Source organism: Geotrypetes seraphini, chromosome 1, assembly GCF_902459505.1.
Source record: "Geotrypetes seraphini chromosome 1, aGeoSer1.1, whole genome shotgun sequence".
In the NCBI taxonomy this organism is placed as follows: domain Eukaryota; kingdom Metazoa; phylum Chordata; class Amphibia; order Gymnophiona; family Dermophiidae; genus Geotrypetes; species Geotrypetes seraphini.
The window spans coordinates 465,177,524-465,196,015 of NC_047084.1; the positions used below are offsets into that span (position 1 = coordinate 465,177,524).

The 18,492-nt window shown below is 38.9% G+C and overlaps 1 protein-coding gene across 4 annotated transcripts in view; it reads left to right on the forward strand.

Annotated features, from left to right (window-relative positions):
• CDK20 (cyclin dependent kinase 20) overlaps positions 1–18,492 on the forward strand; it is a 91,589-nt gene that overhangs the window by 8,412 nt on the left and 64,685 nt on the right. For all 4 annotated transcript variants that reach the window (XM_033923755.1, XM_033923773.1, XM_033923765.1 and 1 more), the window contains exons 3-5: positions 4,182–4,295; positions 4,399–4,587; positions 7,984–8,105. In XM_033923755.1, the coding sequence (XP_033779646.1) occupies positions 4,182–4,295; positions 4,399–4,587; positions 7,984–8,105 (425 nt within the window). The remainder of the gene's footprint in view (positions 1–4,181; positions 4,296–4,398; positions 4,588–7,983; positions 8,106–18,492) is intronic.

Below are 18,492 nucleotides of genomic sequence, written 5' to 3' on the forward strand. Positions count from 1 at the left end.
AAATTATCTATACCTATAAAAGTATCGTATCATATGAACATACATATGTGACAAAGGCATTTACAATATTCTCATTTGTTTCTTGATAAAATTGCAGTACTTGTCACTGATATCTACCAGGTAATTCTCCATAAACAAACATAATTACATGGATCATAACAAAAAATGAAAACAAAAAACTTAATTAAACAGGTAACTGATATTAATTGAAGCTTTGTTGGCTTTTATTACATTTTATATTGTATTTTAATTTTGTATTAATAAATATCATCATTTTAACCTCTGGGAGTCCAGGGATTGGTTCCACATTGTTTTGCTGGAAATATTTGTACTGTTTGTGGTACCAAGGTCCATTATTGCTGTGGGAGGCTGGACTGTCTTTTTGGCATCAACCACCCCACAGTGTTGTTTGTTTCTAAGAGAGCTATTCTTAACTTCACTTGTCTCCTTGTCTATCCTATATAATGTAATGAACAAGGGCAGGACATCTAATCTGAAATTTCTGAGTCGCACTATGCCGAAATAGGTTCAAGGTAACTTACAATACAATTTAAATGGATACAATTTAGTATACTATAGGAAACTCCTTAGTAGTACATAACAAAACAGTTAAGAGGGGGTAATAATACAGCAGGAGAGCTAGTATTGTTTGAAAGGGATACTATGAGATAGAGATTTCCCTACAGTGCAATTTCTAGAGAAGTACAGATTAGTGCTACATACCGATGTTAAAGAAGTATTCAGTGATGCTATGAGGTAGAGGTTGTCTGTTATAATACATCATGAGGTGATTGAGCTTTGCACATGGTCCAATATAGGTTGAAGGGTGATTTGTGAGTGCACTGGTCAGTTTTCTTAGGTGAATATGGTGTTGAAGAGATAGGTTTGTAGTTTCTTTCGGCATGTGAGGTAGTTCTGTTCAGATCTGATGGTTGTGTGGAGGTTGTTCTGAAACTTTGCACCGATGTATGTGAACATTATATTACATTAGAACATTATATTACATTAGAGATTTCTATTTCGCCATTACCTTGCGGTTCAAGGCGGATTACAAAAGATTTATAGAAGGTGGGTTACAAAAGAAGATCACTGGTCAATTCCAGTGAGGGTAAAGAGTAGAACAGGTAGTATCGGTGAGTCAGGAAGAAGATGGGAAGAAGAAAAGCTTTCGTGGTGCTAAGACTTTTTCAGGGATGCTAAGATTTTTTTCAGGGATTTCTTGAAGAGTATAGTCTTTAATTCTTTTCTGAACATCTTGTAGTCTGGGGTTGTTATCAGTAGACTGGAGATTTGGTTATCTAGTTTTGCTGCTTGAGTGGCTAGGAGGCCATTGTATAGTTTTTTCTGTTTAACTTCTTTGATTGGAGGATGTGTGAATGGGGTGTGTGTTTTTTTGTGCCTGGTTGAGGTAATTTGGATGAGGTAGTTGTTCAGGTAGGTTGGGCTGTTTCTGCTTATAGTTTTAAATAGTAAACAGTAGAATTTAAATGGTATGGTGTTGTAGGTACATTTGTATTTGAGGCCTTTTGTTGAGGGGTAGTTCAGTTGGAGTTTACTAAGATTCCAGTCCAAGGTGGGCCATGTAAATAAGTCTAAGAGTGGTGGTGTGGAATTTCCATGGAGGATGTGGAAGATTATACATGATATCTTGAAGTTTATTCTAGTATTGACGGGCAGCCAGTGTAACTGTTTGAGGTAGGTAGAAATTGAATCGTATTTTTTCAACTTGAATATGAGTTTGATGGCATAGACAACTTGCTTTGTAAAACAATTTGTAGAAGTGTTCATATAAAAGTTCTTTCCGGTTTGGGGATTTATAATCTGATTGAGTTCATAGAATACTTGCAATATACACATTTACCACATTTATGATGACCTTTATGTATATAATTTGCAATACAGTACTCTTTCTAGTGCACTAGGAACATCATTCTTGGGTTTAAGCCCTCCTTGATTGCAAAGTGTGTTGAGAGCCTGATTTACATATTCTTCTGCTCTGCCTCCCCTCACTCTGGGCTGTTCTGGATCTCCTCAGGCTTTTTCGCTATACGCAAAGTTGTAGGAGCTTGTCTGTTCTGCTTGAGTTTATTTTCTAATTTTCTAAGTATTGCATGATTGTGTGGCTTTATGTGCTGCAGAGGCTCTCGGTTCCCTCGAGACATCTTTGGCTACAAGAAGACATAGATTCTCAGATTAGAAGTCTGTAGCCCACAGGCACCTGCTTTGCTTGATTCCTGTGTGGCCACTCTGCTTCAACAGTTCGGAGGCTCTAAGACTGTTCCCTTGGGAGCAAACACGCTCCAGGTCTCATCCACAGTGGGTTTGGGCGCAGGCTGTTTGGCTCTCATGGTGGGTAGGGGCCAATAGCATTTCTCCCTCCACAGTGTTGCACGGGCTTTGGTGAGGGTCTGAGGGTCCACTCTCACGAGTGGTCTGAACGGCAGTCCAATGAAACAAGCCGTTTGGTCATCTTTAGGCTTATCTGAGGCAGAAGTCTTCTCATACCTCTGGCTAGAGGTTCAGTGAATAGCAACTCCCAGCACAGGCATGGTGGCACAGTGAGTAGGACTGGTACAGCCTATGGGAAAAATTGTGTGTAGAGGGTTTCTAAAGGTGAATTTTCTGTGGCTAGTGTCATGTCTCTCCACATCTAAAACCCCCTTCCTGATGTTTTTGATTTTGTATTGAGCCTCCATGGGCTGTTTTAGGGACCAGAATTGCTATCGTGGTAGACATGGATTTCCCGCTTTTCTTTTAAAAGTCTCCATCTGTCTTAAAGCACTTCAGTTTTGCTTTAAACTTGTATGAGTGGACTTCTCTGGAGCAGATATTTCAGATTCATGCCAGAATTGTGGGCAATGCTTGTCTGAATGTAGTCAGTGTTTCATGCAGAGGTGTGAAGAGTGGGAGCTAGGGGCTTCACTTCCCCTAGGTCCTCTGAGATGATGGGAATGTAGAGTATGTGGGTCCTGGGCCTGAAATTCCGGTTGGAATCAGACCAGTTGGAGTTGCCATTACTGGAGAAGTGCAGTTGCATGCTGGTGGACAAGGCTCAGAGGACATCACAGGAGCCTCTTCTAGGCCCCTCAGAGCAACCTGTCCAGAGTTTCACTCCCAAATTCATCCATACAGAAGCCAGGTTAGTCCCTCGGGATACAAGGGGGAAGAGCCTAAGGCCCTGATTGACTCAGTCAAGCCAATCAGAGCCTTAGACTCCTCCCCCATGTATCCTGGGATATAGAGGGAAGAGCTTTGAGCCCCTCCCCATGTATCACATGATGCACCGGGGAGGGGAAGGCCCACCATTTTGGACTTGAGGGCCTCCAAGCGGAATAAACTGAGTTTCCCTCCTGCTCCAACTTCTCTGAAAAGATACAGGGGGGTGGTGATTTGGGGGGGGGGTATCGGAGGACCTCCAGTGGCAGAAGGGAGGGTATCGGATGTTTGGGGGAGTGTCTGGCACAAGGGTGGGCCTTCGGTGGCAGGAGGGAGTGGGCATCCCTCTTGTCATTTTGCTGCTGTGGGGGGGGAGGTTGTCGGTAATGCAGGAAGGAATGGGCATCCTTCCTGCCTTTTTTTTCTTGCTGGGGGGGAGCAATGGCAGGAGGGAATGGGCATCCCTCCTACCGATTTTCGCTAGTGCAGGGGGGATTCCCAGTGCCGCATTCCGGGGTCATTGGGGAGGGCCATCACACACACAGCATCTGTACCCATTAAAAAAAGGAAGAAAATAGGTTTCCTACCCCAAACAACTGAGTGGCAGGAGGCTGTTTCCTCTGCCTCTCAGCTGTTCAGGCTTCTCCTGTTGGCTCTGCACTTGTGTGAGAGTCACTCTCACAATGATTAATCGGATGGCAGAGTTGGGGATTATGACGAACATCTACATGAATCATTTGCATGCAAACTTTTTAGTGCATGAATAGCTCTTTTTGAATCGGCCAAAAATCAGATCAGAGCAGACCCACTTGGTCTTACTGATCCTCTTTAGTGCATTTAGGCCTAAATCTCTTATCTCCTCCAAGCTTTGGCTATGTTTTCTTTGTGGGGGTTTTTCAGACATCACATAGTCATAGGATTTGGAGAAATCATAGAAGCAGGGAAGACCTTGCTGGTGTGCGTGGTTATAATGTATCATCATTCAGTCCAGAATTCACTGCATGATTTTTCTTATTCTTCCACAGACAGGGGAGACTGTAGCCCTCAAGAAAGTAGCCTTGAGGAGACTGGAAGATGGCATCCCTAATCAGGCCCTGCGAGAAATCAAAGCACTTCAAGAGATAGAAGACAATCAGTATGTGAGTCTCTCGTCACCTATACATTGCCTGTCTCACACCTGTTGTCTGTGCTGCCAGTTTAATGGCAGTCTGCACACTGACCCTGTTTCTTTGTTAACTGCAGGTGGTAAAGCTAAAGGAAGTGTTCCCCCATGGCACAGGTTTTGTGCTGGTCTTTGAGTACATGCTATCTGACCTTTCAGAGGTCCTGCGCAATTCGGAGCAGCCACTGACAGAGTGTCAGGTCAAAGGTTACATGCAGATGCTGCTGAAGGGCGTGGCATTTTGCCATGAGAACTCCATCATGCACCGAGTAAGTCTGCAGGGGGAGCATGCAGCAGCAAAGAAAATCTAAATTGGGTACTGTTTCATTGGTGCTGAGAAAATATTTCTTTTAAGGGAGCAGTACTAGTTGAATTCATTATACAGTATAGTGTTTGTTTCTCTTTTTCTTAGAGAGTGTCTTTACATCCATCAACCTTATAAATGCATTTTCTTCCTTGCTGCTGTATGGATGTTCTTTTAATTGAAATATAATACTAGCATATGTTCCCCTGCCTGAATTGTAAGAATATGAAATAAATTGTGAAGCTTATTGTATTTGTGAGCGGTGATATGCCTCTGATTTTCTGGCTCTGTTTTGTTGTCATTGTCGTTCTCTTTCACTTTGTGTTTTTGGCTGTAAAAGCACTCCAATAACAAGCTCTAATGGCCTTTTGTGCATTAAAGGAATCCCTGGTGAGTCTCAACCTCACTACCTCCATGTAACTACTCTTACAATTATTTATTAGTATCATTTGACCAATTCTGTTATGTGGAAGTAGAGTCTGGGATCTATCATTAACAACATCCAGAGAAACCCTACACCTCTAGTTCTATAAACAAACAATGCTCACTTCCAGGATATTCCTTAGCATTGGGTACAGAAATAAATTAGGACATTTTTCCTTTGATGCTAATCCATTTGCCAAGAACATAAAATTCATGTGGTAGGGCATTTTCAATAGTGAGTCGATAGTGGACATTTCCCGAAAGATGTCCAAACATCCTTTTTGCTGGGCCTTGAGCATCTGCACATGCTCAAGGCCTTCGAGTTCCCTCTCTCTCCGAGATTCTCGTATCTCCGAGAATCTCGGAGAGAGCGGGAACTCAAAGTCCTTGGGCATGCGCAGATGCTCAAGGCCCAGCAAAAAGGACGGCAGATCTTCGGGCACTGGCACCGGCATGTCCTGTGCGTCGGTGCCGGTGGCGGGTGCCAGATGGAGGGTAAGCGATGTGTTCGGATGGGTGCTTGGGAGATGCTGGATCGCGGCGGGGGGGGGTGCCGGATCGTGGCGGGGGGATGCCGGATTGCGTGGGGGGGGTGCCTTCGTGAGCGGGGTTTGTAATGCTGGTTCTCGGGGGTATAGAGCAGTGCTGCTGGCCTGGGGCGGGTGGGGTGAGTGGGAACGAATCAAGCGAGTTTCCCTTACTTTCTATGGGGAAACTCGCTTTGATATACGAGCAATTTGGTTTACGAGCATGCTTCTGGAACGAATTATGCTCGTAACCCAAGGTTCCACTATATTGCAATACTGAGGCTTGTATGGATGCTGCGGGGATGGGGTGGTGAAAGGGACGGCGTAGACAGGGACGGGGTGGTGAAGGGGACTGTGGGGATGGGGTGGTGAAGGGTGGTCCGGGACAGGGCAGTGACGGGGACAGAATTTTTCCATGTGTCATTCTCTAGTCTGATTATCTCTTTGTCCTGACTAGTCCGTCTCGGTGAGGTAGGCCTGCTTCTAAGTCCTTGTTAGCCTGCTGGATTTGTATGGTCATTTCATTATATCACCCAAGATAAGCAGCCACCGGTTTCTCTTAAGACCCACTCGCCTAGAAGTGTTGCTGCCTCGTGGGCGAAGTCTCAAGCAATTCATCCAGATGAAATTTGCAGGATGGCTACTTGGGGCTTTTCAGCTTGGAGAAGAGAAAGCTGAGAGGAGAGAGAAAAGGCCTATAAAGCCATGAATGAGGTAGAATGAGTAAATAGGGACTGGTTAGTTATCCTTTCAAATAGTACCAAGACTAGGAGTCGCTTCACGAAACTAATATTTTGCCGGAAGTTGTAGTGAAAGCAGTTAATATAATTTGGTTCTAAAAGAAGTTAAGTTCCTTGAGAAAAAGCCAATAAGACATTATTAACCATGTAGGCTTGGGGAAAGCTACAGCTTCTCTCTTAGTGTGAGCAAAAATAAATGGATCTACTGGTACTCTTTGGTATCCTGCTGGGTACTTGTAACCTGGTTTAGCCACTGTCAGAGGCAAAATGCTGAGCTCAATGGACCTTTGGTTTGACTCAGTATGTATGACACATCTTAAGTTAAAATATTATAGGAGTGTGAGTGTGGGGGGAAGGTGAAAACTGAGGATCTATAGGGGCAGGGGTGTTGAGCAAGATATTGTGTATGTGAGGGTATATCAAAAACTGGGGCACAAGAATAGAGTGTTTTGGGAGCAGAAAATGTAAAGAGCAAGAGTGTATGTTGGGGAGTAGTGAGAGGGTAGAAAGAAAGGGTGTGTATGAAAGAGCAGTAAGGTTGAGAAGAGAGGGGGGCAAATAAGAGGGATGAAGTGTGGGGGAGAGAGCAAGATGGATGGAAGGAGGCAGAAGAGAAGGAGGTGAGGTGGCCAGGAATAGTAGAAGATGGCAAAAATTAGGACCCTGGATTGGTATAGGAGAAACTGTGAAGAGAGCAGATAGGAAGAGGAGACAGAAGGAATATTTAGGTGTGTGTGGGGGGGGGGGGGAGAAGCATGAAAAAGAAAGAGGTTGGAGTGGCCTAATGGTTAGGTGTTACTAGATTGCCAAAGAATATAACAGGTGCTGGCTGACTGGCAGTTAGGGAACAGAACAACTCAACGATCCTCATTTTCATCACAGTACTCAGCTTACCTAGTGGCCACCTGATGGCTATAGAGACTCAGCACCCTGAGGTTGTAGGTTCAAGCCCCATACTTCTCCTTGTGATCCTAGGCAAGTCACTTAATCCTCCATTGCCTCAAGTACAATAGATAGATTGTGAACCCACCGGAACAGATAGGGAAAAATGCTTGAGTACTTGAATGTAAACCACTTAGACAGCCTCCATTGATAGGCGGTATATTAATAAATAAGAACAGGGTAGAGAAAGTTTTAAATTTCTGCTTAGGAAAATAAATAAGGAAGAGAAAACATAAAATGGAAATGAAGAAAAGGAAGGATACCAGAAAGATAGACAACAACAACATCAAAAGATTGAAATACATAACCTTAACTGCTGTACGATAAGTTCACTTAGATCAGTCTGTCAATATAGAAGCAGTAATATAGAACATTGAGATAATAAACAATGTATTTTCTGCACTTTGCAGTTCTTTCCATTTATCATTTTGGACCTGATTTATTATTTTTTTAAATTTCTTATTTTGTGTTTAGGAAAGTCTTTGAATCAGATTCTTAATTTTGTTTTTTTTAAATAAAACATGTACAGATGGTCATGCTAGTAATGTTTGTTGAGAATTAATCTTTTTCTTTCTATCTGGTTGTTTGCTGTTTACTTCAGAAATATTTCATTCTATGTGATACAAACGTTCATTAAATGTTTTTAATGTTTGTATTCTTCTGCCTTGAGCCTGTCCTTTATTTCATCTTCTTTCTTTCTCTCTCTCCCTTCTTGTCCTCATGCTCCAGGACTTAAAACCTGCTAACCTCCTCATCAGCTCCACAGGACATTTGAAGATTGCAGACTTTGGACTCGCAAGAGTGTTCTCTAATGAAGGCGACCGTCTGTATAGCCATCAGGTGGCCACTAGGTAAACTGAGTCCTGTGATGAAAATGAGGATTCTTGTACAACCTCTCTGGAGGCTTAACGGCTGGGATCTTGCATCTCTGTTAGCTGTTAAAAGATGATCCCTCCCCTTTGGACTACCTGTTTGGGAGTTTCCTGACATGCCCAGTTTGTTCCTGCAGCTTCACTGCTTGGTTTCATTTCAGTTAATTCTGCTCATGATTTGTTTTCAATTCCTAGTTCTTTTTTATTTTTTTTCCACGGGTTTGCCCATGTGCTGCGGATCAACTCTATTCGAGTGATCTTTCGGCGGGAGATCGCAGACATTTTAAAGTTTGTCTGCTTCTGGAGGGTGCTCTGTAAGCCTGAAACTGCAGTAAGCCCTCTGGACAGCCTGCAGATTGAATTGGTTCTCCAGGTTCGGGAGCCATCTCTCCCCTTGTTCGTCCGAAAAGGGGTAGAGCGCAGGTTGCTGCAGTTCCGAGGAGGTATGCCGGGATTGGAACCGCGCCACGTGTCTTCCCTGATTTCCCTGAGGGGTCCTGGTGGTTGTGATCTAAGGTGACAGGGAAGTTAAGGCGGCCAAAAGATCTGAAAAATCCAGTTTAATCAGCTCCTGAGGTAATGATCTCCCTATGCTTGCACTGTGTATTGCTGGCTGCCATTGAAATGCATTGCAGTACATGTCTATGTGGTGTCTGTGAGTCATAGAGTTTGCCGATTTTGGGGGATCCTCAAATCGGGGTTTTGGGGGGTTTCCCTGCATACCCTGGTCCCCCCACCTGTAAAATCCTAAAATTGCCGTTTCTAGCGTTTTCTGCTTTTTTAATGGCCATTTTTCTGTCAAAATCGGCACCTGCGGTGGCCATCTTGGATTTTCTTTAAAGTTTTTAAAACTATATTTTTTGGACTTAGAAGCTTCGGTTTTGCTCCACACTTCACAGATGGCCACATCAGGACAGGATGACATGGATTCATGCCATAAATCCGGCAGATGGCTTGCGGTTTCGCAGCCACTTATTCTGTGTGCCACCGCCCGTAAGGGGCATAACCAGTGTGTGGATTCCGCACTTTCCTCCTCCAGAGAGGACCTGCCTTCCTCCGTTTCTACCAGTGCTGTTAAAAGTGCTCTATAGTGCTGTAAAGGAAAGGCACTTATCTTTGCGCTCAACGGCTGCCCAACCGTTTCACTTCTAGTATTGTGAGGGGCTATGAACAGTGGTGGTTTTAGCTCAAAGAAAAGGTTTTTTACCAAAAATGTTGGTGCTTGTAACTAAGGAGGCATAGCCCCTGACAAAACTAGAAGTGAAACGGTTAGGCAGCTGTCGGGCGCAAAGATAAGTGCCTTTCCTTTACAGCACTATAGAGCACTTTTACAGCACTCTACGCACTTTATAATTTATGTAGAGCCTGTTGAAAATTTACAAAAAGATTTATTGCACATGCTATTTGCTAAGACCAATGATGAAAACACCACCCCAGCAAGGGCACAAGGAGTGCCTTGGGTGTCTGAGGTCTAGTAAAAAATCCACTTATTATAGTTTTGTCCTCATCATTTGTTTTTCTATAGTCTGTTGCCACACTGTGACATTTGTTAGTGCAGGACAGCTGCGCTTTTTTCACGTTCTGCAGCAGAGACTTTTTATTTATGCATTTTTTTTTTAAATAATTTCTTTTTTTTTTTTTTTTTTCATTATATTTTTATTTTCAAATTTCACAAAAAGTGTAAACAATAATAAAATACATTTGATACATGCATGGTATCACTTTTATATCTAACACAATGTATGTCTGAATTTGATTTTCCCCTTCACCCTCCCCCCACCCCTTCACCATTTTAATATAATATTTTCAAATTTTATAAAAGTATATAACATATTGGAATACAATTGTTCAATAAACATATTTATATCTAATACAATATATTTTGGATAAATTTTATTCATTTTCCCTCCCCCCACCCTTCTATTATCCCTTAATCATTTGTTACATTTTGTATAATATATTATAATATACTATATATAAATTGTTTTCCTTACCCCCCCTATATGTGTGTCATAAGAAAATCTCTAAAAGAAGAAAGGAAGAAAAAGTATTCTATTATTTAATCATTACAGTATTTTGTCAATGGCCCCCATATTTTTATAAATTTATCATATGTCCCCTTTTGTATTGATATTGTTCTTTCCATTTTAAAAACATGGCATATTGTATTCCACCAAAATGTGTAGTTTAGGTTGTTGTAATTTTTCCAATTGTTAGTTATATGTTGAATGGCAACCCCTGTCATAATTAATAAAAGTTTATTGTTTTCTGGTGAAATTTGACTTTTTTTTCTCATCATTGTTCCAAATAAAATTGTATCATATGATATTGCAATATGATTTTCCATTAATTTATTAATTTGTGGCCAAATTGAATTCCAAAATATTTTAATATAAGGACAGTAATATAATAAATGATCTAATGTCCCTGGTTCTAGATTACAGTGCCAACATCTATTAGACTTAGAACTATCTAGTTTTTGTAAACGAGTAGGGGTCCAAAAAGCTCTATGTAATAAAAAGAACCATGTTTGTCTCATAGATGCTGACACTGTACATCCCATTCTCCAAGACCAAATTAGTGGCCATTGAGATGCATTAATTTGATGTCCAATCTCAATGCTCCAAATGTCTCTTAGACCATTTTTTGGTTTTTTATTCAAATATTCAGATATTAATTTATACCACAATGCGGCTTGATGTCCTAGGAAGTCTGCTTTAAAGCATAAGAACTTTAAACTATATTGATTGTTTAATGATTTCCATTCAGGGAACCCAACCTGAATGGCCTGCCTCAATTGCAACCATTTAAAACTTTGTGTTTTATTAAGACCAAATCTATGTTGCAATTGTGAAAAATCCAGCAGTTTACCTTCTGAAATAATATCATCTAGAGATCTAATTCCTGCAATAATCCAGTTCTTCCAAAGGATTTGAGCTCCGCCAATTTTGATCTTGGAGTTTATCCATATGGATTGATTAGTTGATTTATATATTGGGATGGGTGTTAATTTATCAATAAATCTCAATGTTTTCCAAGTATCCATTATTATGTTATTTTCTCTGTATCTTTTAGGTATATTAATACTTGGTAAATGAACTAAATTTAGGGGAAACATAAGGCGCCATTCCAAATATAACCAATCTGGAGCATTATCTATAAGTTCTGGGAGGATCCAATACATACCCTGACGTAGAATATAGGCTTGATGGTACCTATAGAAATTTGGAAAATTTACCCCTCCCTCCTTAATTGATTTTTGTAAGGTTACTAAAGCTATTCTTGGTGTTTTACCAAGCCAAAGAAATTTTGTTAAAATTCTATTAAGCTTCTTATAAAAGGACCCCTGAAAATAAATAGGTATCATACTCATTTGGTAGCAAACCACAGGTAACATCATCATTTTAATAGTTTGAACTCTGCCCCACCAAGATATATGCAATGGGTTCCATTGTTCACATAACTCCGTTACTTTTTTTAATACATATTTTTCATTTTCTTTTACAGTATCTTCAATTGTTTTTTTAACTTGAATGCCTAGATATTTAAATCCTTCTTCTTTCCATATGAATGGAAAAGTATCAAATAATCCTTTTACACAGTAAACATTCAAGGGTATAATTTCAGATTTATTCCAATTAATTTTATAACCTGAAAATTTGCCAAACTTATCAATTAATTCCAATAAAGAAGATAAGGTAGACTCTGGATTTCTCAAATAAAGCAAAATATCATCAGCATAAGCCGAAATTTTATATTCCATATCTGAATATGGAATTCCTTGTATCTCCCTCGTTTGCTGTATTGCTAACAATAAGGGTTCTAATACAACATCAAATAACAAAGGAGACAAAGGACAACCTTGTCTAACTCCCCTCTGCAATTGAAAACCATCAGATATCTTATTATTAATATTTAATCTTGCAATCGGGAAGCTATACAATGTTTTTACCATTTGTATAAATCCAGAACCTATACCAAACCATTCTAAAGCCTGATACATAAAATTCCATTCTACCCTATCAAATGCTTTCTCAGCATCTAGTGAAACTGTAAATGCCGGTTCATCAATTTTTTTTGACAAGTTTAGCATGTGAAATAATAGTCTAGAGTTATTGGAGGAATGTCTTTTAGCAACGAAACCCGTTTGATGCATATCTATAATATGTGGGAGAGCTTTGGCTAATCTCAAAGCCAAAATTTTCGCCAAAAGTTTATTATCAACGTTTATCAAAGATATAGGCCTGTAGTTCGAAACCAAAGTAGGATCTTTATTTGGCTTAGGCAAAACAATTATTATTGATTCAGCCATAGTACCTTTTATATTACCTTTTATGAGTTGTGTCTGATATAATTTTAATAAATATGGGGAGAGGATATTTTGAAATGTTTTATAAAATTCTACTGTGTAACCATCACCACCTGGAGCGGATCCAACTCTAAGAGATCTCAATGCTGTCTCTAATTCTTTTAATGATATAGGTTCTTCTAAACTTCGTTTTATATGATCAGGAATCTTAGGTCCATTTATTAAATTTAAAAATTTTTTTCCATCTTTTTGTTTCTCCAAGTAAGGTTCGGAAGAATATAGATCCTTATAAAAATTTAAAAATTGTTTTAATATTATATTTGTTTGATTTGTTATTATACCATTATCATCTTTTATTCCATTAATATTAATTCTCCTTTTTTTTGCCTTAAGATAATTTGCTAATAATTTTCCTGCTTTATTAGAATTTCCATAATACACCGTTTGTTTGGAAAACAAATCTTTTCTTATCATTTTTGAAGTTAATTCATTATATTTACCTTTTACTTTCAAAAGAGATTGCAAAACTTCATATTCCCATTTACTTATCAATTTAGCTTCTAATATTTTTATTTCTTTTTCTAATTCTATATATTGTTTTTTAATTTGTTTCCTAATAAAAGCTGAATATGATATGATATTACCCCTCATAGTTGCTTTAAATGCATCCCATACATTCTCTATAGATGTATCTTCCACTAAATTTATTTGAAAAAATTCATTAATTTGTGTTTTAAAATTTTCCAAAAATTTGTCATCCACAAGCAATGCATTATCAAATCTCCAAAGAGGTCTATTATTTTCTAATTGATCTAATTGTAATTCTATCCATATTCCCGCATGATCCGAAATGATAATAGGATCAATGGAGGCTTTAATCACTTGTTGCACTTTATTTGTTGAAACAAAAATATAATCTATTCTTGAAAATGATTTATGAACCTGTGAACAAAATGAATACTCCTGATCATTAAAATGAAGAATACGCCATATATCTTTCAAATCACATGATCGAACTAAATTATCTAGACCTAAAGATTTAATATTTTTACCTGGTTTTTTATCCAATAATGGATCCATTACAGCATTAAAGTCTCCAGCCACCACTAAATTAGAGGCAGCCAGTGGTAATAACATATTTTGTAGTTTTTTGAAAAATTCTGATTGATTCGAATTAGAGGCATATATATTAAATAACGTCAGGGTATCATTTCCCATACCTATATCGATATGTATCCATCTACCATGTGGATCTGAATTTTTTACTTTTATATTGGCCATACATTTTTTATTTATAAGGATTGCAACCCCTGCTTTTTTACCCACTGCTGGAGCAAAAAAACATTCTTTTATCCATCCACCTGATAATTTCTGTGATTCCTTCATATTGAGATGGGTCTCTTGCAGACAATAAATATCTGCATTTTGTTTTTTTAAAAATGTTAATATTTTTTTCCTTTTAATTACATGATTCAGGCCATTGACATTGATAGAATATATTTTAAAAGACATTATATATTTTTATACTTTTCATTATCTTATTCTTCCTCTCCTCTTTCATATTTAATAACCAAAAAATTTTCTTCATGACACACATATTTAACCCTAATGTATCTCCCTTAATTATTCTAATAAATATTTTTCTTATCCCTCCCTTTCCCACCCAATACATTGGCTGCTTAAGGATACACATTGGAATTGTAATCCCAACATTCTCCCCATTCCAGGCAATCAATATTCAATTTTTTAAACAAGTTTCCCTTCTATCTATCTATATTGATCTTTTATATTTATTTAATCATTTTTCATAACATTTTATTAATGTATCATTTTCCATTTAATAATATGTTAATTTGTATTTCCTTAGTATTACGATTTCAACATATAATTATTTTAAACATATATGCAGTGTATTATTTAATAATTTTCTTATATTCTGTTCTTTCTTTCATTTAATTGTTATTGTCTTTTCTTTGTATTGTTTTCCTCCATTTCTTCAAATATTTCGATGTGATATATTTTCTAATTTTTCATAGAGTTTTCAGAACCATCTTAATATATTTTGTTAATATATCATAGGTTCTGGTTTAGAGAGAAATTCTTTTAGTTTTTCGGGATCCTCAAAGTATAAGGATTTGTCTCCGGATGACACTCTCATTTTCGCAGGGTAGTATAGACCATATTTAAATCCTTTTTCTTTAAGTAGAGGTCTCATATCTAGTAGTTTTTTCCTTTTACTTGCTGTGTTTTTGGCGAAGTCTGGTAGAAACCATAATCTTGATCCTTTATAATTCAAGTTTTTATCTTTTTTTGCAGCATTTAGTATCTCTAGTGCTTGTTGGTATCTCAACATTTTGAAAATGATTGGTCTTGGTCTGTTTTTATTTTCTAAATTTTTAGTTGGAATTCTGTGCGCCCTTTCAATTTCAATTGGTTGTTTCAAGTCTAATTGTAGAATTTTTGGAATTAAATTTTCAAGGAAAAGGATGGTATTTTTTCCCTCTAAGTTTTCTTGAATTCCAAATAGTTTGATGTTCTTTCTTCTTCCTCTATTCTCGTAATCCTCCAGTTGATCTTTTAATTTATTTAATTCCAGGCTGTCGTTTTTACATCTTTTTGATTCGCATTCTATTGCTTCCATTTTTGATTCTAATTCAGCTGTTTTTTTATTATTGACTTCCATTTGTCTATGTATATTTAAAATTTCTTCTTTCATTTCAGACATATTATTTATAGTTTCTTTAAGCATTTGTTTGATTTGTTTTAATTCTTCCATGACTTCAGTTTTGCTTAATATGTCTGGTTCATCAATAGGAAGTGGTATCTTGCTAGGTGTTATTTGATCTTGTTTCTGTCTTTTTGCAGATGTACCAGCCTCATTTTTGTTTTGTCTTGTACTTGCCATGTTATTGTTCTCTTTTTCTTGGTTATTATTGTTTCTTGTATTTAAATCTTTTATATTTGGTATTCTTATGTTTTTAATCTCTTAGGGGAACTCTTTTTTATTTTTTTTCCCTCCTCTTACAAGCCCAATCGCAGCTCTGATTAAGGAGAGTAAATTTTTTTTTTTTAGAGTATTTTTCCTATTTTGACCAACTTTAGGCAATTTTCTTCTTTTTTTTTTTTTTTCTCAGCGTCTCTCAAATTCTTCAGTGTCTTGCTGTTTCAGTTTTTTTTTTTTTTTTTTTTTTTTAAATTCAGTTGAACCTTTTCTCTGTCTCCTCTCTCACAAGCCCAATCGCAGCTTTGTCAGAGGAAAGTGATGTTCAGTGTTTATTTGTCTTCAGTGCTTCAGCACCCAATTTCTGTGAAAAAATGCAAGTCCCCTTTTTTATCAAAGAATAATCTTTTTTTTCAATATAGCTGGTCAGAACACCAATTCCTTTTCACAATTTTTCCAATCAATCTGATCTTTCACTTATATTTCGCGGTTTCAATACTGCACTCAAGTTCAATGAAACCGTCAAAATCACCAATGGTTTTCTTCCCGTTTCTTGTCTGCACCTATCTCACTTCAATTGCCACAATTCAGGTTATATATTTTTTTTTTGGCTATTTTTTGAACGGATCACTATCTGATTTTCTGATCTTTCACATCCATCAGCATCAGTACTGTTCCAAAGTCTCCCGAATTAGTTGAAATACAGACAGTTCTCAGCTTTCTTGACTTTTTTGTTTCAGTAAATATTTGTTCAGAGTAAATACTTTTCTCCTCTTTTTTTCTATTTTGCCAAACTGTTCAATCACATCTATCTCGCGGTTTCAGCATTCAAACATCAGTAAACCGCCAGCACAAACGGTTATATGCCTTCCCAATTCTAATCAGCACAAATCACGTTTCAAATATATCAATTCAGCTTTTTTACTTTAATTATATTTTGTCAGAAACATATCCATTCTTTACATCTTCTCATTCAAACATATATCTTATAGTCTTTTGAAATCGCCGACAGTGAACGCTCTCTGCTTACCAACTCCTGTCAGCTTTTTTTTCAATTTCAGTTCACGTTCGTCTCTCAGTCTCTCTCTGCTTTCAAGCTACTCTAAAACCTCCGTAGACACAGACTGCTTTCCCGATTTCTATCAAATTTTATATTTGGTCAGAATATGAATATATATGAATATATATGAATATATACCTCAGCGCTGTATTCAATTTTTTTTTTTTTTTAACCGTCAGCTCAAACGGCACTCCGCTTTTCCGTCTCCTGTCTGCACATATCCTTCTTCAAATATCGCAATTTAGGATTTTGTTTTGTAGTTTTTATTCAGCTTTCCATTTATATATTTTTTATAAAATTGTTTGAAGGAAAATGATTTTTTCTTTATTTCATTGCCTGGTTGGTGAGGAGCTTCAGGATCACACCTCCATCCGTGCTCGCGCTAAGCCACGCCCCCCTTTTAAATAATTTCTTTATTCATTTTTAAACTTACATCAAGTGTACAGTAAATATCAACCAAATATAATACAACATCACTTGAAAAATTTTCAATATCATACACCAAGAAGATTTAACCCCCACCCCCCTCCCAAATTCATATACAACTAATATATACCACATGAAAATAATATCTTACGACAATCATCTATATATTCTTAATGGAAAAACAAGAAATCCCCCCCCCTCAAATCCACATGTGTATTAAGATTGGGAAAAGTGTAACTTATTCATTACTAAAGGTCCCCACACATTCTTAAATTTATTATAATAACCTTTTTTTTGGTCATCTATATATTCTTAATGGAAAAACAAGAAATCCCTCCCCCCAAATCCACATGTGTATTAAGATGGAGGAGGGGGCAATGTCCTTAGTGATTTCAATGTGCCATTCAGTGTTATTAAGAGAACATCTTCCAAAGCTCACATTAATAGCAATTTGGATGGACGTAAAGAATTGATAGACATTATTCCCCATGGTTGATCTGTGAGACGACATGGCCAGAGGTTTATTTAATCTGAAAAGGAAGAAAGTGGAATGCATCGCTATTTATGCATTTTTAAACCATTCCGCGCACAAGATTTTGTTATTATTTATTTTTCACTATTTATATTATTTTTTTGTTGGGTTTTAGTTTATTATGTGCCTGCAGTGCTGCTTTGGCCACTTTTATGTTTACACTCTTTTAGTTTCTTTTGCTGAACCTTGTCCCTAAACATGGTTATGACCACTGCACTTGTTTTGGTTGGCCCGCGACTTTGTCCAAGTTTTTAATTTTGGCCTACCGTATTTTCACGCAAATAACACGCACCCGTATAAAACGCGCACACGTGTATAGCGCGCAGAAATCACGATGATAAGCACAAAAACTTTGGTATAACGCGCTCACGATTATACCGCGCATGCTGCCCGACTCTCCGTTCACCCCCCTGACTTCCGTGCACTGCCCTGCCTCTCCGTGCGCTGTCCCGACTCTCCGTTCACCCCCCCTGACTTCCGTGCACTGCCCCGCCTCTCCGTGCGCTGTCCCGACTCTCCGTTCACCCCCCCCTGACTTCCATGCACTGCCCTGACTTTCCGTGCGCTGTCCCGACTCTCCGTTCACCCCCCCTGACTTCCGTGCACTGCCCTGACTTTCCGTGCGCTGTCCCGACTCTCCGTTCACCCCCCTGCCTTCCGTGCACTGCCCCGCCTCTCCGTGCGCTGTCCCGACTCTCCGTTCACCCCCCCCCCGACGTCCGATTCATCCCCCCCCCGGCAGGACCATTCGCACCCCCACCCCGAAGGACCGCCGACTCCCCGACAATATCGGGCCAGGAGGGAGCCCAAACCCTCCTGGCCACGGCGACCCCCTACCCCCACCCCGCACTACATTACGGGCAGGAGGGATCCCAGGCCCTCCTGCCCTCGACGCAAACCCCCCTCCCCCCCCAACGACCGCCCCCCCCAAGAACCTCCGACCGCTCCCCCAGCCGACCCGCGACCCCCCCTGGCGACCCCCACGACCCCCCCACCCCCCTTCCCCGTACCTTTGGTAGTTGGGCCAGAAGGGAGCCCAAACCCTCCTGGCCACGGCGACCCCCTAACCCCACCCCGCACTACATTACGGGCAGGAGG